Source organism: Malurus melanocephalus, unplaced genomic scaffold, assembly GCF_030028575.1.
Source record: "Malurus melanocephalus ecotype Western Australia unplaced genomic scaffold, MMel_1.1 scaffold_69, whole genome shotgun sequence".
In the NCBI taxonomy this organism is placed as follows: domain Eukaryota; kingdom Metazoa; phylum Chordata; class Aves; order Passeriformes; family Maluridae; genus Malurus; species Malurus melanocephalus.
In genome coordinates, this window is record NW_026623301.1 from 1,015,883 (window position 1) to 1,031,460 (window position 15,578).

The 15,578-nt window shown below is 40.6% G+C and overlaps 2 protein-coding genes across 2 annotated transcripts; one reads left to right on the forward strand and one right to left on the reverse strand.

Moving 5' to 3' along the window:
* Nucleotides 1-278: 278 nt before the first annotated feature.
* ACOT13 (acyl-CoA thioesterase 13) lies at nucleotides 279-8,977 on the reverse strand. Its single transcript, XM_057366625.1, has 3 exons — nucleotides 8,897-8,977; nucleotides 5,376-5,560; nucleotides 279-3,212 (listed from the first exon to the last, which is right to left on the reverse strand). Exons 1-3 carry the CDS (start codon nucleotides 8,975-8,977, stop codon nucleotides 3,056-3,058), a joined length of 423 nt encoding a protein of 140 aa, XP_057222608.1. The 3' UTR covers nucleotides 279-3,055.
* An 86-nt stretch (nucleotides 8,978-9,063) lies between these two features.
* TDP2 (tyrosyl-DNA phosphodiesterase 2) lies at nucleotides 9,064-15,272 on the forward strand. The gene is made up of 7 exons (XM_057366623.1): nucleotides 9,064-9,261; nucleotides 9,336-9,424; nucleotides 11,397-11,564; nucleotides 12,578-12,669; nucleotides 13,146-13,264; nucleotides 13,644-13,814; nucleotides 14,614-15,272. The coding sequence occupies exons 1-7, from the start codon at nucleotides 9,064-9,066 to the stop codon at nucleotides 14,893-14,895; spliced, it is 1,119 nt and encodes a 372-aa protein (XP_057222606.1). The 3' UTR covers nucleotides 14,896-15,272.
* The last annotated feature ends 306 nt before the right edge of the window (nucleotides 15,273-15,578 follow it).

Genomic DNA, 15,578 nt, shown 5'->3' on the forward strand with positions numbered 1-15,578 from the left:
CTGGCCAGGGTACTGCATGAAGTGGGAAGCTGAAGTTACTTCCACTGAGAAAAGAGAAACTGTTCCTCAACATATTTCATACCATTATGCAGCCTCCTTAAGAACAGACATCTACACAYAAGTATGACCTGCGTGTTTGGTATGTTTAAAAAAAACCACAACAAACTGCAATATGGGAGGGCTGGTCTCATTTTCAGCTGTGAGATAGGGAACTTGCAGTTGTCTGTCAGTTACTRGATATGTAATGCTGGTATACTATAAAGATTCACAAGATGAGCTCATGAAATCACTTTTATTTCCTTGCTTGTAAGGGAATCATGCCTAAATCTGCTGTGATAGAACCAGGTCAACCCCACAGGAGGTCTGTTTGATGCCAGGTGGAGCCATTTGTCCTTCTTACAGTAATTTGTTTCCATTACTTTCTTTGAGATTCAGCTAAGATAAGATTTTTCAACATGCAGCTTAGAGTGAAATCAGTAAGAACACTTCCAAGTATTAAGTCTGATGCTTGACAGTTTACTCCCAAAGCTAGGCAAGCTCACTGGTGACAATTCTTTCTAAGATCATCTCTGCACCTAAGAGAACTTGTGAAATAAATTATGAGGTCAACATACTGTTTCTGGTGGAAGGATGTCTTAAAATACTGTTTAATTAATGCTTCTGAAATAACTGGCCTGCATATTAATGGTGTCCCTCTTATTAATTAGGCAGTACTAAAACACTGCGTTGAATAGTCTGTTGTAAGGGAGAATTCACTTGTCATTTCAGGAAGGTTTATTTCCGTTTCCCTCTCAGCCTGAAACAGTCCTTGCCAGGCTTGAACGGGAACAGGAGGATGTTGTTGCTTCTGTGTTGAAGTTTGCCACTCTCAATTGGCCTGGACGCTTTTCAGTAGCAATTATGTAGATATGATGAATGCTAAGTGATAGAATGGGACCACTTAACTCTGAYAGGTTCCTGAGGCAGCCAGTGCTGATTGAGGGAAGCCGTGTTAAGTTGCACTGGGACAGTTACACAAGGACAGAGTGGCCCCAGCACGTAGAGCTGAGTGTTCTCAATATTTTATCACATATTGAATTTGGCACCTCCTTCATTCTCACCCTGTGCCTTTTATTGCAGGTAAAAATCACTCTCATGTTCCAGTGAGGTGTGTGGCTTTATAGCAGTTGGAGGGGAGCAGTTTTAATGCTTACTTCTATTTTCTTGCACTCTACTACATGAATAACCCATCGAAGAAAACTGGTAAATTTAAGAATGAGAAAAAAGATGGCTGGAGATGCCAGAACATGTTAATTGGAAGATAWCCAGAGAAGCAGTTGCCAAAGTGAGTAAGTGTTGCTTTGACTGATCCTCTCCGCTCATCCAAGTAAATGTAGAGGAACTGGAGATGCTTAAGACTCATAACAGCACTCCAGGCTGAGGGAGCTGTAAAGTGAGAATTTAATACAATGAGRCATCTAGTTCTCAGGAGCAAAGATTCTTTAAAAAAAAGGTTGCCCCTGTAGTAAGCACCTTTGCAGAACTGTTTCAGCAAAACCCTGTGTTTCTTTAAATGGGATTCAGGGATGATTTCTGAGCACAAGTGAGTGCAAGTACTGGGGGAAAACAAATTTTGAATGTATTGCTAAAGAGGAGATGCTACTATTAAAAGTTCAACTAGCCACAGGMATGTCAGCCATGTAGGCTTCTGAGACAGCCACATAGAAGAAGCTTTTATTGAGAATGTATATACCATGAACAATAATTAATTTGCAGCAAAAATACATGCTGGTAGCCTGAGCCCACTGTAGGTATTTTTTAGAGACTTCCACTGGCAATCTGCTCATATTACTTGTTCAAAATGATGACACATTAGTAAACTTGTACAACTTTGTATTGAAAATCAGACTGCATGAACAGGTCAGTCACCTAACTMATTGAAAATTATTCCTTTAGGTTTAGGAATGCACAGAAAAAACCCTAACTGCACATTTCATCACAAAAGTCAAGTGACTGAAGACAATGAGTTAACTTACACAACAAAAAGGACTTTTTGTTATATATGCTAGTGTAGATTAGCTTTTTGCTAGGGGAGACAATTGTTCAGTGCATATGTAGCACTGCTGTTTTTATTACAGCATGATAGCCTTGGATCATTTGTCAACAGTCTGAAGAAAGCAGTTAAGCCTGTCCACAATAGTGCAAGAGACCAGTTATCAGCCGATGAACAGCAGCTCTACCACATTCAACCCAGGTCGGATAATCTATAGCCTTAGCCTGAATGAAAGCTCACCCAAATTATTTTGATACATCTGTAACATGTAGGTGATGATTTTTACACCTCTACAACTAGATAGGTATAGGTGAAAAGCCCACATGATATAACTGCATTTTCATATTCAAAGATCAGAGGGAGATGACGACATCTCAGGTGAATTTGCATACAAATTCCATCTCCCTCCATTCTCTCACCTCCATTCTGGTAAGGTTTTATTTAGTGCGAAGAGGCTACAAAACTATGGAACAATCTTTAAAAAAGGTAGTTTCAGAAAGCTTTATTGAATACTTCTTGATTTATTACAGCATCAGTAAATTCCATTTTGTATTACTCTGCTGTACACTTTCAAACCAGTTCTGCACGATGTTACAGGAACTCTATACTACCATCTTAGGGAACAAGTAGAGTTTGGAAGCACATTTAGTGGTGTTTGAGTGTGACTGTGACAGGCCTGAAGACCGGGTTGCTTTGTCACATGACACCACAGGTAAAGAAAGCAGATCTCTTAAAACACTGTCATGCTGGTAAACCATATGGCATGTCCAAAGGCTCTTCCCTTCTGCTATCTAACCAAAATAAGCCAGGTGCATCCCTGTGCTGTCATACTCTGTTGTTCATCCCAAACCCAGGCTTGTAGAAATTCTGGTGGTAATTAAGAAATTTGTTCGTTTATTATAGGAGTGAGACAAATTGACTTGATAGAGACTATCACAACTTTGTGCAGATGATTTGGTGTGAGTAAATAATTCCATATGGGATTCTGAAGTCCAACATTATTATTTAAAATAATTTTTCATATTAATTTCCTATGAACTTTGTATGTCTACCTTGTGCAATTAACTTTCCTGTCGCCTTATTTGTTAARTCCACGGTGGCAAACGCAAGGGTTTTTCCTTGCTTCAGAATCTGAGCTGTAATCAGTATGTCTTCTCCAATCTTAGCAGCAGAAGTGTATCTTCAAGGAAGAAAGAAAGGAAGAGGTAAGMGACTGTACAGAGGACAAATCCAAGAACATTCCTGCATTTTATATAATCATAMAGATTAGCAGAAGTGGGTAATAAGACATATCTCTGTCTGCCTACCTACTTGCAAACCCCCACTTCKTAATGTACTCCTCTATCTACTGGCAGTGGTAAGTAAGTATAAGAGTTCTCTGAGAAATTGGAGGCTARAAAGAAACCCATTGGCTTGGTTCTGACGAAAAGTCTGTTTTGGAACTGAAACAATGAGGTATCCAAGACTTCAGTTAAAAGTTCAGCTCCAAGTCCTATTCCAACCACTGCTGGCTCCCTACAGCCTTTCTAAACTACTCTGGCTGCTTCAGCTGCAAAATGTCATTGTTACAAAGGCTCCAGAAGGTCATTCTTGCATGGCACTGTAAGCATAGGTTAACTGTTTCCCATACCCTGGTTAGAGGAWAGTCCTTGAAATCTGGGCAGCCCTCAAATGCTGTTTTCATTCATTAGATAACTCTTTGTTTTTATTTACATGAGCAGGAGGGTGTGCTTTCAAAACACACTCTTCAGGGAATAGGAAGAAATTTCCCCACAAACAATTCCCCTGGAAAGAATTAGGAGGAACATGATGCAACCATGATCTGAAATAAGGGCACAATATGCAAATGTCAGAACTGCAGAGGAGATTGTAGAATTGCTGGATGTTAATCTTGTTGAGATTAATTTCATCAACCAGTCCAYTTATACACATGACACCATGTCACAAGAATGTCAGTCACACCTAATGATGTAGCACCAGCTCCATTGGTTGACAAGGGCAGGGTTTCAGCCTTGTCTCATTTCCAGAAGCTACTGCTGATCCTCTTGTGGTTACCAAAAAAAATTTCTCTGTTTCTCTCTGTTCTTTCCATTACTGAAATAGCTTCCTCATGACAACTTTTTAAAAAGCTCCTTCCCAAAAAGGGAAAAAAGTTCTTATAACAATATTTGATATCCAATCTCACTTGTTCATTGAACACAGTAGTTCAACTTAAAAAAAAAAAAACAAACTATTAATATTACTTCATGTAACATTGCCTAAAGATAATTTTGGATCACCTCCAGAGACAGCACTTTCTTCAGATTTCAGCCCTTATGTAAYTGGGTGGACATAACTCAGTGTCAACAAATCATATGGCTTCTTGCTATACTACTGCAGGGAAAAGCCCACAATCATAGGGGAATTTCAGGTATCAGTTTCCAGTAAGATCCTGGTCATCACAGGGGTAGTGGGAAGCCCAAATAGATGCTTAATACCATCTACCCAGTGGAGGAATCAGAAGGTGCTAGCAGAGAAAGGAGGGAACCTGGTAAAGATACAGATCACTTCCTACGCACTTCTAAAGCTTTTTTTTTTCCTTAAAGATAGTTTTGATGAGGGGTTACTTTTCTAAGATTTTTTATATACTGTGTTAATTATTCTAAATAGCATTATTTTAGTTCCAATTGGTCATAATATCTTCATTAGAAGTAATGAAGCAAAGCTGACAAGCTACAGCATGATCAAAGAAAGTGTCAGAACAACTGATTTTTTTAAAGGCATTGTGCTTTGAATTTGCATCACAGGAGGAACTATTCTCAGCATAAAACCACCTTAAAATACCCTAGAGCAAAGGAATCTTTTTCCACCATGAATCAGAATGTCTCTCTGTTATTCATCCTCTATATGGGCACACAACAGAGGTAAATTCTTTCCTGCTTTAATATTTTTCTCTGGTTTATGGACCAATACTAAAAAAAGGCTTCTAGAAAGCTGCTTACCCTAGACCTTGGGTTTTGAGGAGATGTTAACATATCTGCACAAGTGAAAACTGAAATCAAAACAATTTCTTAAGACTAAAATTGATYACATATCAACATCCCTTACATTCTATGAAGGAATGGGCACTGTCTCTGAAACACATGTAACAAATAAAAGCTTAAGAAGCTCCAATTCAAAATTTGAAACCAAATGGCAATGTCTCCAAATACATACAAGCAACTTTCTTRAATCAAAACAGGACTTCTGAAACCAAAGAAAACACCCATTTTAGTGAGTGTCACAGCACAGAAATGATGTACAATGGAGTCAATAGGGGAACAAAAGTTAGTATATTTTAGTAAACATAGTGAATGATACCTACGTGATGTTCATGTCCACACTGACCCCAGGTATTGCTCTTTCTGTGTACAGCAAAGCTGTTGTTGACACCACATCCACAAGTGTGGCAGTCAAACCTCCATGTAATGTGCCACCTCTGTTTGTATGCTCCTCCTCTACTTTCATTTCACAGACTACTCTTCCAGGAGTTGCAGATTGAAGTTTCATCTGTATAACCAAAACAGGAATAAAAAGCTTAGTGACAGTAGTACCAACATCCAATATTGCCCTCAATGAAATTGAAAGTAAATCTTGTCTAACTCTGGACCCAGGTGAAAAATTAAAAATGGAAAATATAGCAATTCAACACTCCCATTAGATATTTCCATAAATTTTGAGCAGGAGACTGTTGCCTTAGAAAAATCTGAACTTCTAATGCAGATAAATATTTAAACTGACAGCTTAATAAAACTTCAGTAYTTGCTAAGCTGTCAGGAATTCCTTAGGAGGAAACTGTCTTCAGCTTTCCTTTTGCTTTAATCTGTGAGTGAAAGGCGAGATTAGAGGGAACACAAAAAACTGCTGTGTGTACCACAGTTGTGAAGAAACATTTGTTACCTCACAAAATGGAAATGAGATCATCAGTAATTAATTTATCATTATATTAGGGTAACCTCAGTAAAAATCAGTATTTTGAAATGAACATTGGAAATACAAATCAAATTGGCCTCCCTGATGGGAAATTCATATTCTTGAGTAGAAGTATCCATGGCTGTATCACAGTGTTACAGCATCRTTATTTCCATATCCAGTTGTATTCTAGCCCATAGGTGGTAAATACATACAGTTCACCTATGGTACCATAMTTCCCACTATAGCCAACACAAGAAGCTGGAATTTTCAGACCAAGAAGTTACCGCAATTCAGTATTTTAAAATCTCTATTTAAGTTTCTTCAGTTAGTAGCACTATATTCAAAAWCTGAAAGCAGATGCACAACTGGGGCAAGTTCCACATATATATTAACATGTATAACTAAAACTCTGAAGTGCCTTTAGACAAGTGAAATGTGGATATATTGTAATTCCTATTTATTTTCAAACTTTTTGCAATGGCTTTTTTTAACTTGCCTGTTGCCTTTACTGTTACCAGCTTGATTAATTTTTTTTTGGATCTTAAAAGGTATTAAGAGTAAAATGTTCCCAGTTTCATTGTTCCTTATTTATAATGCAGTGTAAGAGCTCAGTTTCACTCTTTTTGATAAGCCGAAGTTTATTCAAATTTTGCAGACAAATGGTACTAAGATCAATGATGATATTGTAGAGAGTCTTCTAATGGAAAAAAAACGKGATTAMACAGGGAGAAAATTACTGAGGCAATGTCCTAATGCAGAAACAGCACCTATGTCAATGAATTCCCCAGGTTCTAAATCAGGCATGCTGCACTGCACTGGAGGCCTAAGCTTCTGACAGAATTTTTAAGGAGTACTTTACTGATGCTCAACACTGGGAGCAGATGGCTTCCACTCCTGTCAGGGACTGGTGCTCCAATCCACCAGCGAGGCGAGGAAAGCATCTGGTTCCATTTGTCATTGTTCTGTCAGGCACTACATGCCTGCTCTCCTTGACAAAAATAGTTCTGTACTTGGACGCTTCCAGGACCTACTCAGCTAGAGCTGCTGGTCTGTGCTTCTCCCAGCCCTGCTGTGCTTGTCCTCCCCCGCGTCTGCCTCGGGGAACAGCACACTGTGTCAGCTTCCACCCTTAAAACACACAGTCATTAAACTCTGTGTAGATACCACACTGGAGTTAAACCAGAAACTAAGTCTGAAACTGGAGGTGAAGGGTTTCAGACTAAAATGTGTCTTCTCCAGAATAGGAAAAACCTCAAGTCATTTAGTTATGGTAAGAGAGATTTCAGGGATCTTCCAGAAAAGCAGCAGTTACTTTTAATTCAAACACAACTGTAGTTTTATTGTTATTATCGTCAGGCTCATAGCATCCTAATTCTAGAAGGTTGCAGAAAAAATCTAAAAGTATTCCAGAGCAAGATAGGAACACTTCCAGCCAGTACCTTTAYGACCTGAAATGCTAATATTTGCTCACCACTTATCAGGATGTAAAAGGAGYRCAAAGTTATCACASTGAAGTGRTKACTAAGAACTAAATGGACTGTATAAATAAATTAGCTCCTCAAGCTTTATACATTTTTTACAAACTTTATACTCACCAACATGTCTTGGAAAAACATGACAGTAAGAATTGCTTTGCAAATAGGTGTTTTCTATTAAATGTATTAGATCACAGAGCAGTCAACAAAAGCTTCCATTATTACATTTGCTTCACTACAAAGCAAAGCATATAAATTTTTACATGGTTGGTTTTCTTAGAGATATTTACGCCATGAGTCCATGTATTAGAGATGCATGAATTTTGCAGTGGGTGTGGCCAGCATGTAGCTGATAACTCTGGGGCTCCTTAACCACACCTAAGCTAATCTTAACAAACAGGCACGCAGGAGTCCCTGCCTTTTTTCTTTAAGGCCTCTTACTGAGCCCCCCCTTTCTCCCTTACGCAATACTCTCAGAAGCTTACCATATGCAACCCTTATCAAGATGTGTTTTTTAAAGGGACCNNNACAGTAAGAATTGCTTTGCAAATAGGTGTTTTCTATTAAATGTATTAGATCATGGAGCTGTCAACAAAAGCTTCCATTATTACATTTGCTTCWCTACAAAGCAAAGCATATAAATTTTTACATGGTTGGTTTTCTTACAGGTATTTATGCCATGACTCCATGTCACAGTCACACAAACAAATATAAATTAAAGGGATAACTCTAGCATTGCAAAATTCAATGAGAACACTAAAACTGCTTCACAGGAGCGCCCTACACAGCAGCTATACTTCCACACCCTACACAATTCAAGGCAATACAGTAAGTTCAACTTTATTTGAGCATAATGTAGCATGACACCACAGCAGTACCAGTCAATTACATTTCTTTATACCAGAAGGTGTAGCGTAGGGCCTTGTGAAGAAATTCAGAGAGCACTGGAGTGTGCACTGTACTTTCAGTCTAACTTCAGGCTGAGGTGTGAAATGTCGTAATAAGCTACCTTTTAATTTTAAACAAGGAAGAGTTTATTTCACAATTTCACGGACCTGCAAGTCAGCTGCTTTGCACGTACTGCGAAGGGAAGAATGACACTTAATGACTCCTGAAGGTTATTCGGTACAGTCACCTTCAGAGAGCTGCTGGAAGGCAGCTGGAGTACTTAACAGATTTACTGAATAACAACGGAGTCATTCTTACTATAAAGACTGTGTTTTGTAGCTCGTGTTAGCACCAGGGCCACACGGCCCCGTTCCGTGTCCCGAATGCGGGGAAACACCGGCGGGCCTGCAGCACCGGGCTCCTGCCGTGCTCAGCCCTGTCCAGCCCCGGCGGACTGACCCCCCGAGCCCGGCCCAGCCTGTTACCCCGGCCAGGGACAGAAACTCGTACAAACGAGCAGCTCGGGCGGAGCCACGCTCCCGGAGCCCTGCCCTGCAAGTGCCCGTACCTTGCGGAGCACCCGGTCGAAGCCCTGCGACTCCACCATGTACTTCATAGCCTCCCTCAGGGTCTCCACCGTGAAGCCCATGCTGCCGCCCCGCCGACAGCCGCCCGTCCGCGCCCCGGAACCGCAACCCCGGCGGGCGGTGCCTGCCGCCGCCTTCCGCCGCAGCCATGGAGGAGGGGGCCGGGGCAGCGCCGAGCCCGCCGCCCGCCGAGCAGAAGCGGGAGCACCAGGATGAGGGTGAGGATGAGGAGGCGCTGCGCGTCGCCAAGCGGAGGAAGGCGCTGTGCTCCGAGTTCGCCGCCATCACCAGCAGCGACGAGGCCGCGGCGCGCCGCTTCTTGGCCGGCAGCGACTGGCACATGGAGGTACGGCCGGGGCCGGCGGGGCCGCGGGGCTGCCCGGCGGCGGCCCCTCCCTGCCAGCCGCCCCTGTGTTTCAGAGGGCGCTGAACGCCTATTTCGACCCGCCGCGGGACRGGGAGGCGGCGGCGGGCGAGGCGGCCCCGGCCTGCGCGGACATCGGCGGCTGGTAGGTGACAGGGACAGGGGATGTGGCGGGAGGAGGCGGACGGGGGTCGGGCASGTTCCCCTCGGCGGGAAGGGGCTGCGGCTCCGCACCCGGGAGAGCATCGCCGTAACCTGGAGAGCGGCGCTCCCCTCTCSCCTGCCATCGCACCTCGGCGGACGTGTGCCGACACAGGCGGTTCCTGTTCTATTCCGCACCCGTTCTCGTCCTTTCCCGACGTTTCTTACCCCTAAGAGGCTGTCAGGCATGCGGGCTGCACTTCCCCTCTGTGCATCCTCTGGACTGTGGAATGCGAGCCTTTTGGAGAAGGCACAGGCACATTTTCATCTCGTTGCCTTGTCTTGTGCAGCAATACATGCGCGGATTTTTCCGTACACACATTTGTATATGTGTAAATTGTGCATATTTGTGTTATACCAGATGTGTGCGTATTTACATTTCTATAAATAAAATTGGCACATACRTGCACACCTTGTTAAGTGTACCTGTGGAAGGTAGGATGTAAGATGTGTGTCTTGTGTACACAATCACACAGCTGGAGGGTGTACTGCAGGTATTGATYCTGCATGTGGGATTGCATTTTTCCAGATCCTTGCCTGCTGGGGTTTAATCTCAGATACCAACTAAGTAGTGTGCACACACTCACTTGGACACCCTCACACACCACCACCCCCTGGGTGGGAAAGAGAATTGGAAAAAAAGATAAAACCTATGGGTTGAGGTAAAAACAGTTTTATGGTAGAAATAAAGTGAAATAAATAGTATAAAATTAATTGTAATGAAATAAGAAATAACAAAAAAAGAGACAGAAATGAAACCCAAAAAAGACAAGTAATGTACTATATAATTGCTTGCCACCCACTGACTGATGCCCAGTCCAATTCTACACAGCAAATGGCTGCTTCTGGCCAGTTCCCTCCCGTTCATTCACTGAACATGATGATCTGTGGTATGGAATATCCCTTTTGCCAGTTCAGATCAGCCCTTCCATTTACGTTTGTTCCGAGCTTCTTGTTTACTTGCTCACTGGCAGAACTTGTGAAGCTGAAAAGTGCTCTTGGGTGGGGTAAGTGCCAGTTAGCAATAGTCAAAACATCAACATTATCCTGTATTAGGTTTGCTTGGCAGGGTTTTGATAGTGAAGGGCTACAGGAGTGGCCTCTGTGAGAAGCTGCCAGAAGCTTCTGCTATGTCTGACAAAGCCGATGTTGTTGACTTCCAAGACAGACCCACTGCAGAATAAGGCTGAGCCCATCAGTGGTGTTGGTAGYGCCTCTGGGATAATGTACTAAGGTTAAAAAGTTGCTGCACAACCATAGCCGCCACAGAAGACAGAAATGGAAACATCTCAGCAGACAGCAAGGATCTGTGAAGAAGGAAGAGGAAGAAGTGATCCAGGTGCTGGAGCTGAGATTCCCTGCAGCCCGTGGTGCAGACCAGGGTGAGGCAGCTGGGCCCCTGCAGCCTATGGAGAACCACAGGGGAGCAGAGATTCACCGGTTCCACCTGTGAAGAACCCTACACTGCAGCAGGTGGATGCCTGAAGGAGGCTGTGATCCTGTGGGAAGCCCATGCTGGAGCAGCTCCTGGCAGAACCTGTGGACACATGGACAGAGGAGCACAAGTTGGAACAGTTTGGACCCCATGAGGAATCCACTTTGAAGCAGCCTGTTCCTGAAGAACATGGGGAAAGAGTGGGAGCATGGGGAAGGAGCTGAACTACTCAAGTGCTTTGGATTATGTTGGTCACCATCTGATTAACTTAAATCAGAATGGTAAATGTTACYTTGTGTCTATAAGGAGGAGGAAGARCCATTTACTTCACCTGCKTACTGCAGCTCTGTGACTGGGGTCTGTTTTAGTTACTATGCTTTTAAATAATGTTGAGATAAATAGATGCTTTAGAACATCAGGGAGGTAATCACAGATAAATTAGTATTATGCATGTTGACAAACAAGTACACTCTCTCTTTAGCATTGACCTCACAGGAGATGCAACTACAAGTAGTGCCAGTGTCGATAATGCAGACTCAGAGCAGAAAGAAGATGACAGCAACTTCTCGCTAATCACCTGGAACATTGATGGGCTGGATCTAGGAAATCTGAAAGATCGAGCTAGAGGAATCTGTACATACCTGGCATTGTAAGTGTAGCCTCCTCTTTCTATTGTCATGTACTTGGATTCAACAGAAGAAAAAAAACTTCATTGATTTAAGTATTTACACATCTTCATGCCCCCTATTACCTTAATGTTAGATGCACTGTACAATCACCCTATAAATCCTAAATAGCTGAGAATTGTTTTACTGACTGTTAGAGATGTGAACCTAGGCAGCATCCCAAAGGTTAAATATTTCGAAATGGCTGCTTTAAAAATCTAATAATAAGCAATATTGTTCAAGTTGCAGTCATACATCAAGAACATTTTATACTTGTATCCCCTACATGAGAAGGGTAAAACTGCAAGAAACTTGCAATAGTGTGAATAACTTCATGCTAGAGTAAACTATTTGAAACAGCAATAAAGATTTTTAGTGCATTTTTTTCTCTTGCTTTTACTGTTAGTTGTCTATCAAAAAAGAAGTGCAAGATAAAAGCAAGAGAATCCATGCTTATCTTTTATTTTTCTAGCAATGGAGGCCTGCCTTCAATATATTTATGAGCGATTCAACAGTTACATAGATTGATTTATATTAATACAGAAATTTGTCAGTGTAGATTAAGCTATTTAAACAAGTGCTAATTTCCTCTCAAAACAGCTGAAACCCCTTAACTAAATCATTTTTTACTTGGCGTGGTTAGAATCTTCTGGAGAACATGTCCCAAAGCTACTTTGCAGCTGCTTAAGTTGAATTCTTCATGTATGTAGTATATGAAACCTGCAAGGTTGTGGAATGAGGAAGTCAGGCATTTTATTACCATKTCAGTTTTGTGTTCATAATAATAATTGTTTGCTTGCTTTTAATAATAATGGTATCTGCGTGCTGCTAAATATGGTGCAGATAGTTTTTTCTTTTTTTAAAGAACAGATTCCTAATATACCTAGGAAAATGAAGGCAAGGTCCCTGAAATCCCTGACTCTGTTCCATTTGGTCTCAGAATATTGCAGTACTACTTTTCAGTAATTAATTGAAAATCTTACCTTGCTGATTTCAGATACAATCCAGATGTTGTGTTTTTACAAGAAGTCATCCCACCACAYCTCTCTCTTCTCCAGATGAAAGCAGGCAATTACACTGTTATTCCAGGTAAGAAAAAATCCTCAGTTGAGACAAAAAAACAGAAAATAAAGTTTGGGTTTATTCTGTTTCCTTTGCCAAAACCTTCAACCATTTTAAAGAGTATAAAGAGTACAGTGAAGAAAGAAGCAGTAAATGTTTCTGTGTTTTGGTATCAGCGTACAACTTGATGTAAATTATGCATGCTTTTCAAGTGGTTTCCTATGTACTTTTTTCTGCATTTTGAAAGACTGGTAGCAAGRGTAGCCAAAAAGTACCATACATAAGTGATTTTTTAAGTATTAAATATTATAAATATTTTAAGTATTTGCATTTGAAAAATCTGAAAAATACTTTTCACACCATCATTACATAACTTTTCACTAATGATTTAAAAATCAACGTATTCTCACAGGTTGTGGTAAAAATGTCTCTTTCAGAACCTTAACTGCTTTATGGCATAGAAGAAGGTATCTTCAATCCTTTCTTTCCTTGGTCCTCTTTAGGTAACATAGATGAGTATTTCACTGTAATAATGTTAAAGAAATCAAGAGTGAAGCTACTGAAACATGAGATAATACCTTTTCCAACAACTGCCATGAAGMGGAACCTTTTGGTTGTGCATGTGAGTGAATCAGGATGTACTAAACAGCTGGATTTCTTCCTTCCGAACAAAAAATCCCGGGAAAGGCTTAACTGCCTTTTTCTCTATGACAGTCTTTAGCAGCAGAAAAACTTCTCCAAGAATACAAACCCAGTGTAATTTGATACTGACAAACTCAAATCTTTTATGGAAGTTGTTTGCCATACTTTGTTTTCAAGTCTGATAACCTCTGAAAACAAAACTAGAAGCCAGTTTTCCTTCTGTAAGCCACTTGTCTTCATTGTAAATCTGATATTAACCAGAACTCTGTCATTCAGTAATTCTCTTTGTGATTAGATTTTGTCTTTGAGCTTCTTATGGTGTTGTGCATGGTAACATTGTCTCTTTGTTTCACATATAGGTGAGCGTATCTGGTATTGAGCTTTGCCTTATGACCTCTCATCTGGAGAGCACTAAAGATCATGCTAAGGAACGTATAAAACAGCTGCAAATAGTGTTAAACSAAATGCAGAAGGAGTCTGAGTCCAGGACTGTTATATTTGGAGGGGATACAAACCTCAGAGACAGTGAGGTAAAGAGAAATGAGCAACTTGGTTGTTTTGAGAAGGCATTCTGACAAAACCTTCTCAGGCTTTGCTGTTGTCTTTATGAGAAATTACCTGCTTCGGCAGAGCAGGGGTATTCAACACTTATTCTTAAAAAGTGTAAGTGTGATTAAGTGGAAGTAAGCATTGTTATGGCTGAGATGATTTATATGGAGACCCCTTTCCAAAACCAAAATGCTTTATTAACAATATTTATATCTGAGCAGATGCAGGCAGATTTGATGGAASTTTTGACTTCAGAAACATCTCATTTTGAGAACCTGATTTTTATTTGTTTAACTCTCCCATTCTCAGAGCTTGTAGAATCAAYGAAAGAATAGGGTGCTCTGGAGAAATAGATCTTCATCCCCTATGACCAGGACATTCAAAATTAGAAGTAGTTTTTGGCTTCTGATGCTAAAAATTAAATTTGTGAATTATTACTAGAAGGTCAGTGTTTCACCTCTCCCTGTCATGAGATTCCATTGCAGTGAACTGAAATTCCGTTGCTTTAGAAAACACGGTGTTGACCCCTATGCCTCAACATTTCAGTGCTGAAAATTTCTATTGGAACATGTTTTGGATTTAGAAACTGCAACAGGAATTGGTCATGCTTCAGGGTATCTGGAGAAATACCATAGTCTAGAAACATCTTGAAGATACTTGGTTTTTAACAACTTACATTTTGCAAAAAATAAARCAATCTGTGAAAGCTCAGTTCTATTTTTTGAAAATGGAAAATGAATTCACTTTCTTATGGAATTTTTTTCCTCCTTCTTCCTTCAGGTTACTAAACTTGGTAATTTACCTGGGAACATTAAGGATGTCTGGGAGTTTTTGGATAAACCTCARCACTGCCGCTACACTTGGGACACCCAGTCCAACACCAACCTGAATGCAGCCTACAAGTGCAAGATGAGGTTTGACCGTGTTTACTTTCGGCCTGCRGTGGAAGGGGGACAGTTTATTCCACGAAGCATGGACTTAATTGGTTTGGAAAAACTAGACTGTGGCAGATTTCCTAGTGATCACTGGGGTATTCTRTGTAATTTTGATGTTATATTATAAAAAAAGGAAAAAAGACTTGCGTCATTAGTTTTTAGGTGATTTATTCTTGTTTTTACAAATTTTTTGCCCATCTTAGTTTAAGGTAGGGTGTATTTAAGTTTTCAGCCCTAATACATTCTTTGCTCTTGACTTCTGCAGGAATGGTTTCATTTCAAGCCAGATTTCCCTTTTCCTATTGTATGCATCTTTTCTTGAATCATGTTTTAAAATAYTTATTTTTAACAGTATCCGCAAAAMCAAACAAATTCTGGTTTTAAAATCGCAGGAAAAGCCTGTAAATACAATTCATAAACATAGTCAGTGATTTAAAAGACACTTTTATTTTGGCATGTGTTATGATCTCATAATAAAGGTTGCTATTTTGTATTTTAAGACTACTTTTATTGTGCCTTCATTGTTTGTTTTATAACCATTCCCATGATCCTTTACCCTTGTATTTTATAGAGTGTTTTCTATTAGCTTCTAAAGTTTGTGTTCAATGTACTCACCCCTTCAGGCAAGACTGAAAAGGAGTAGAGGAAACAATGACTGGATCCTCACAGAATAAGGTTTCTTAAGTAGGAATTGAACTACTGTTGARCAGATTTAAGAACAAAATGCCTTCTATTGGACAAGAATGAATATGGGCAGATGCATAGATACATCACTTGGGATGGTGTATACCTTACTGTGTGTTTATTAAC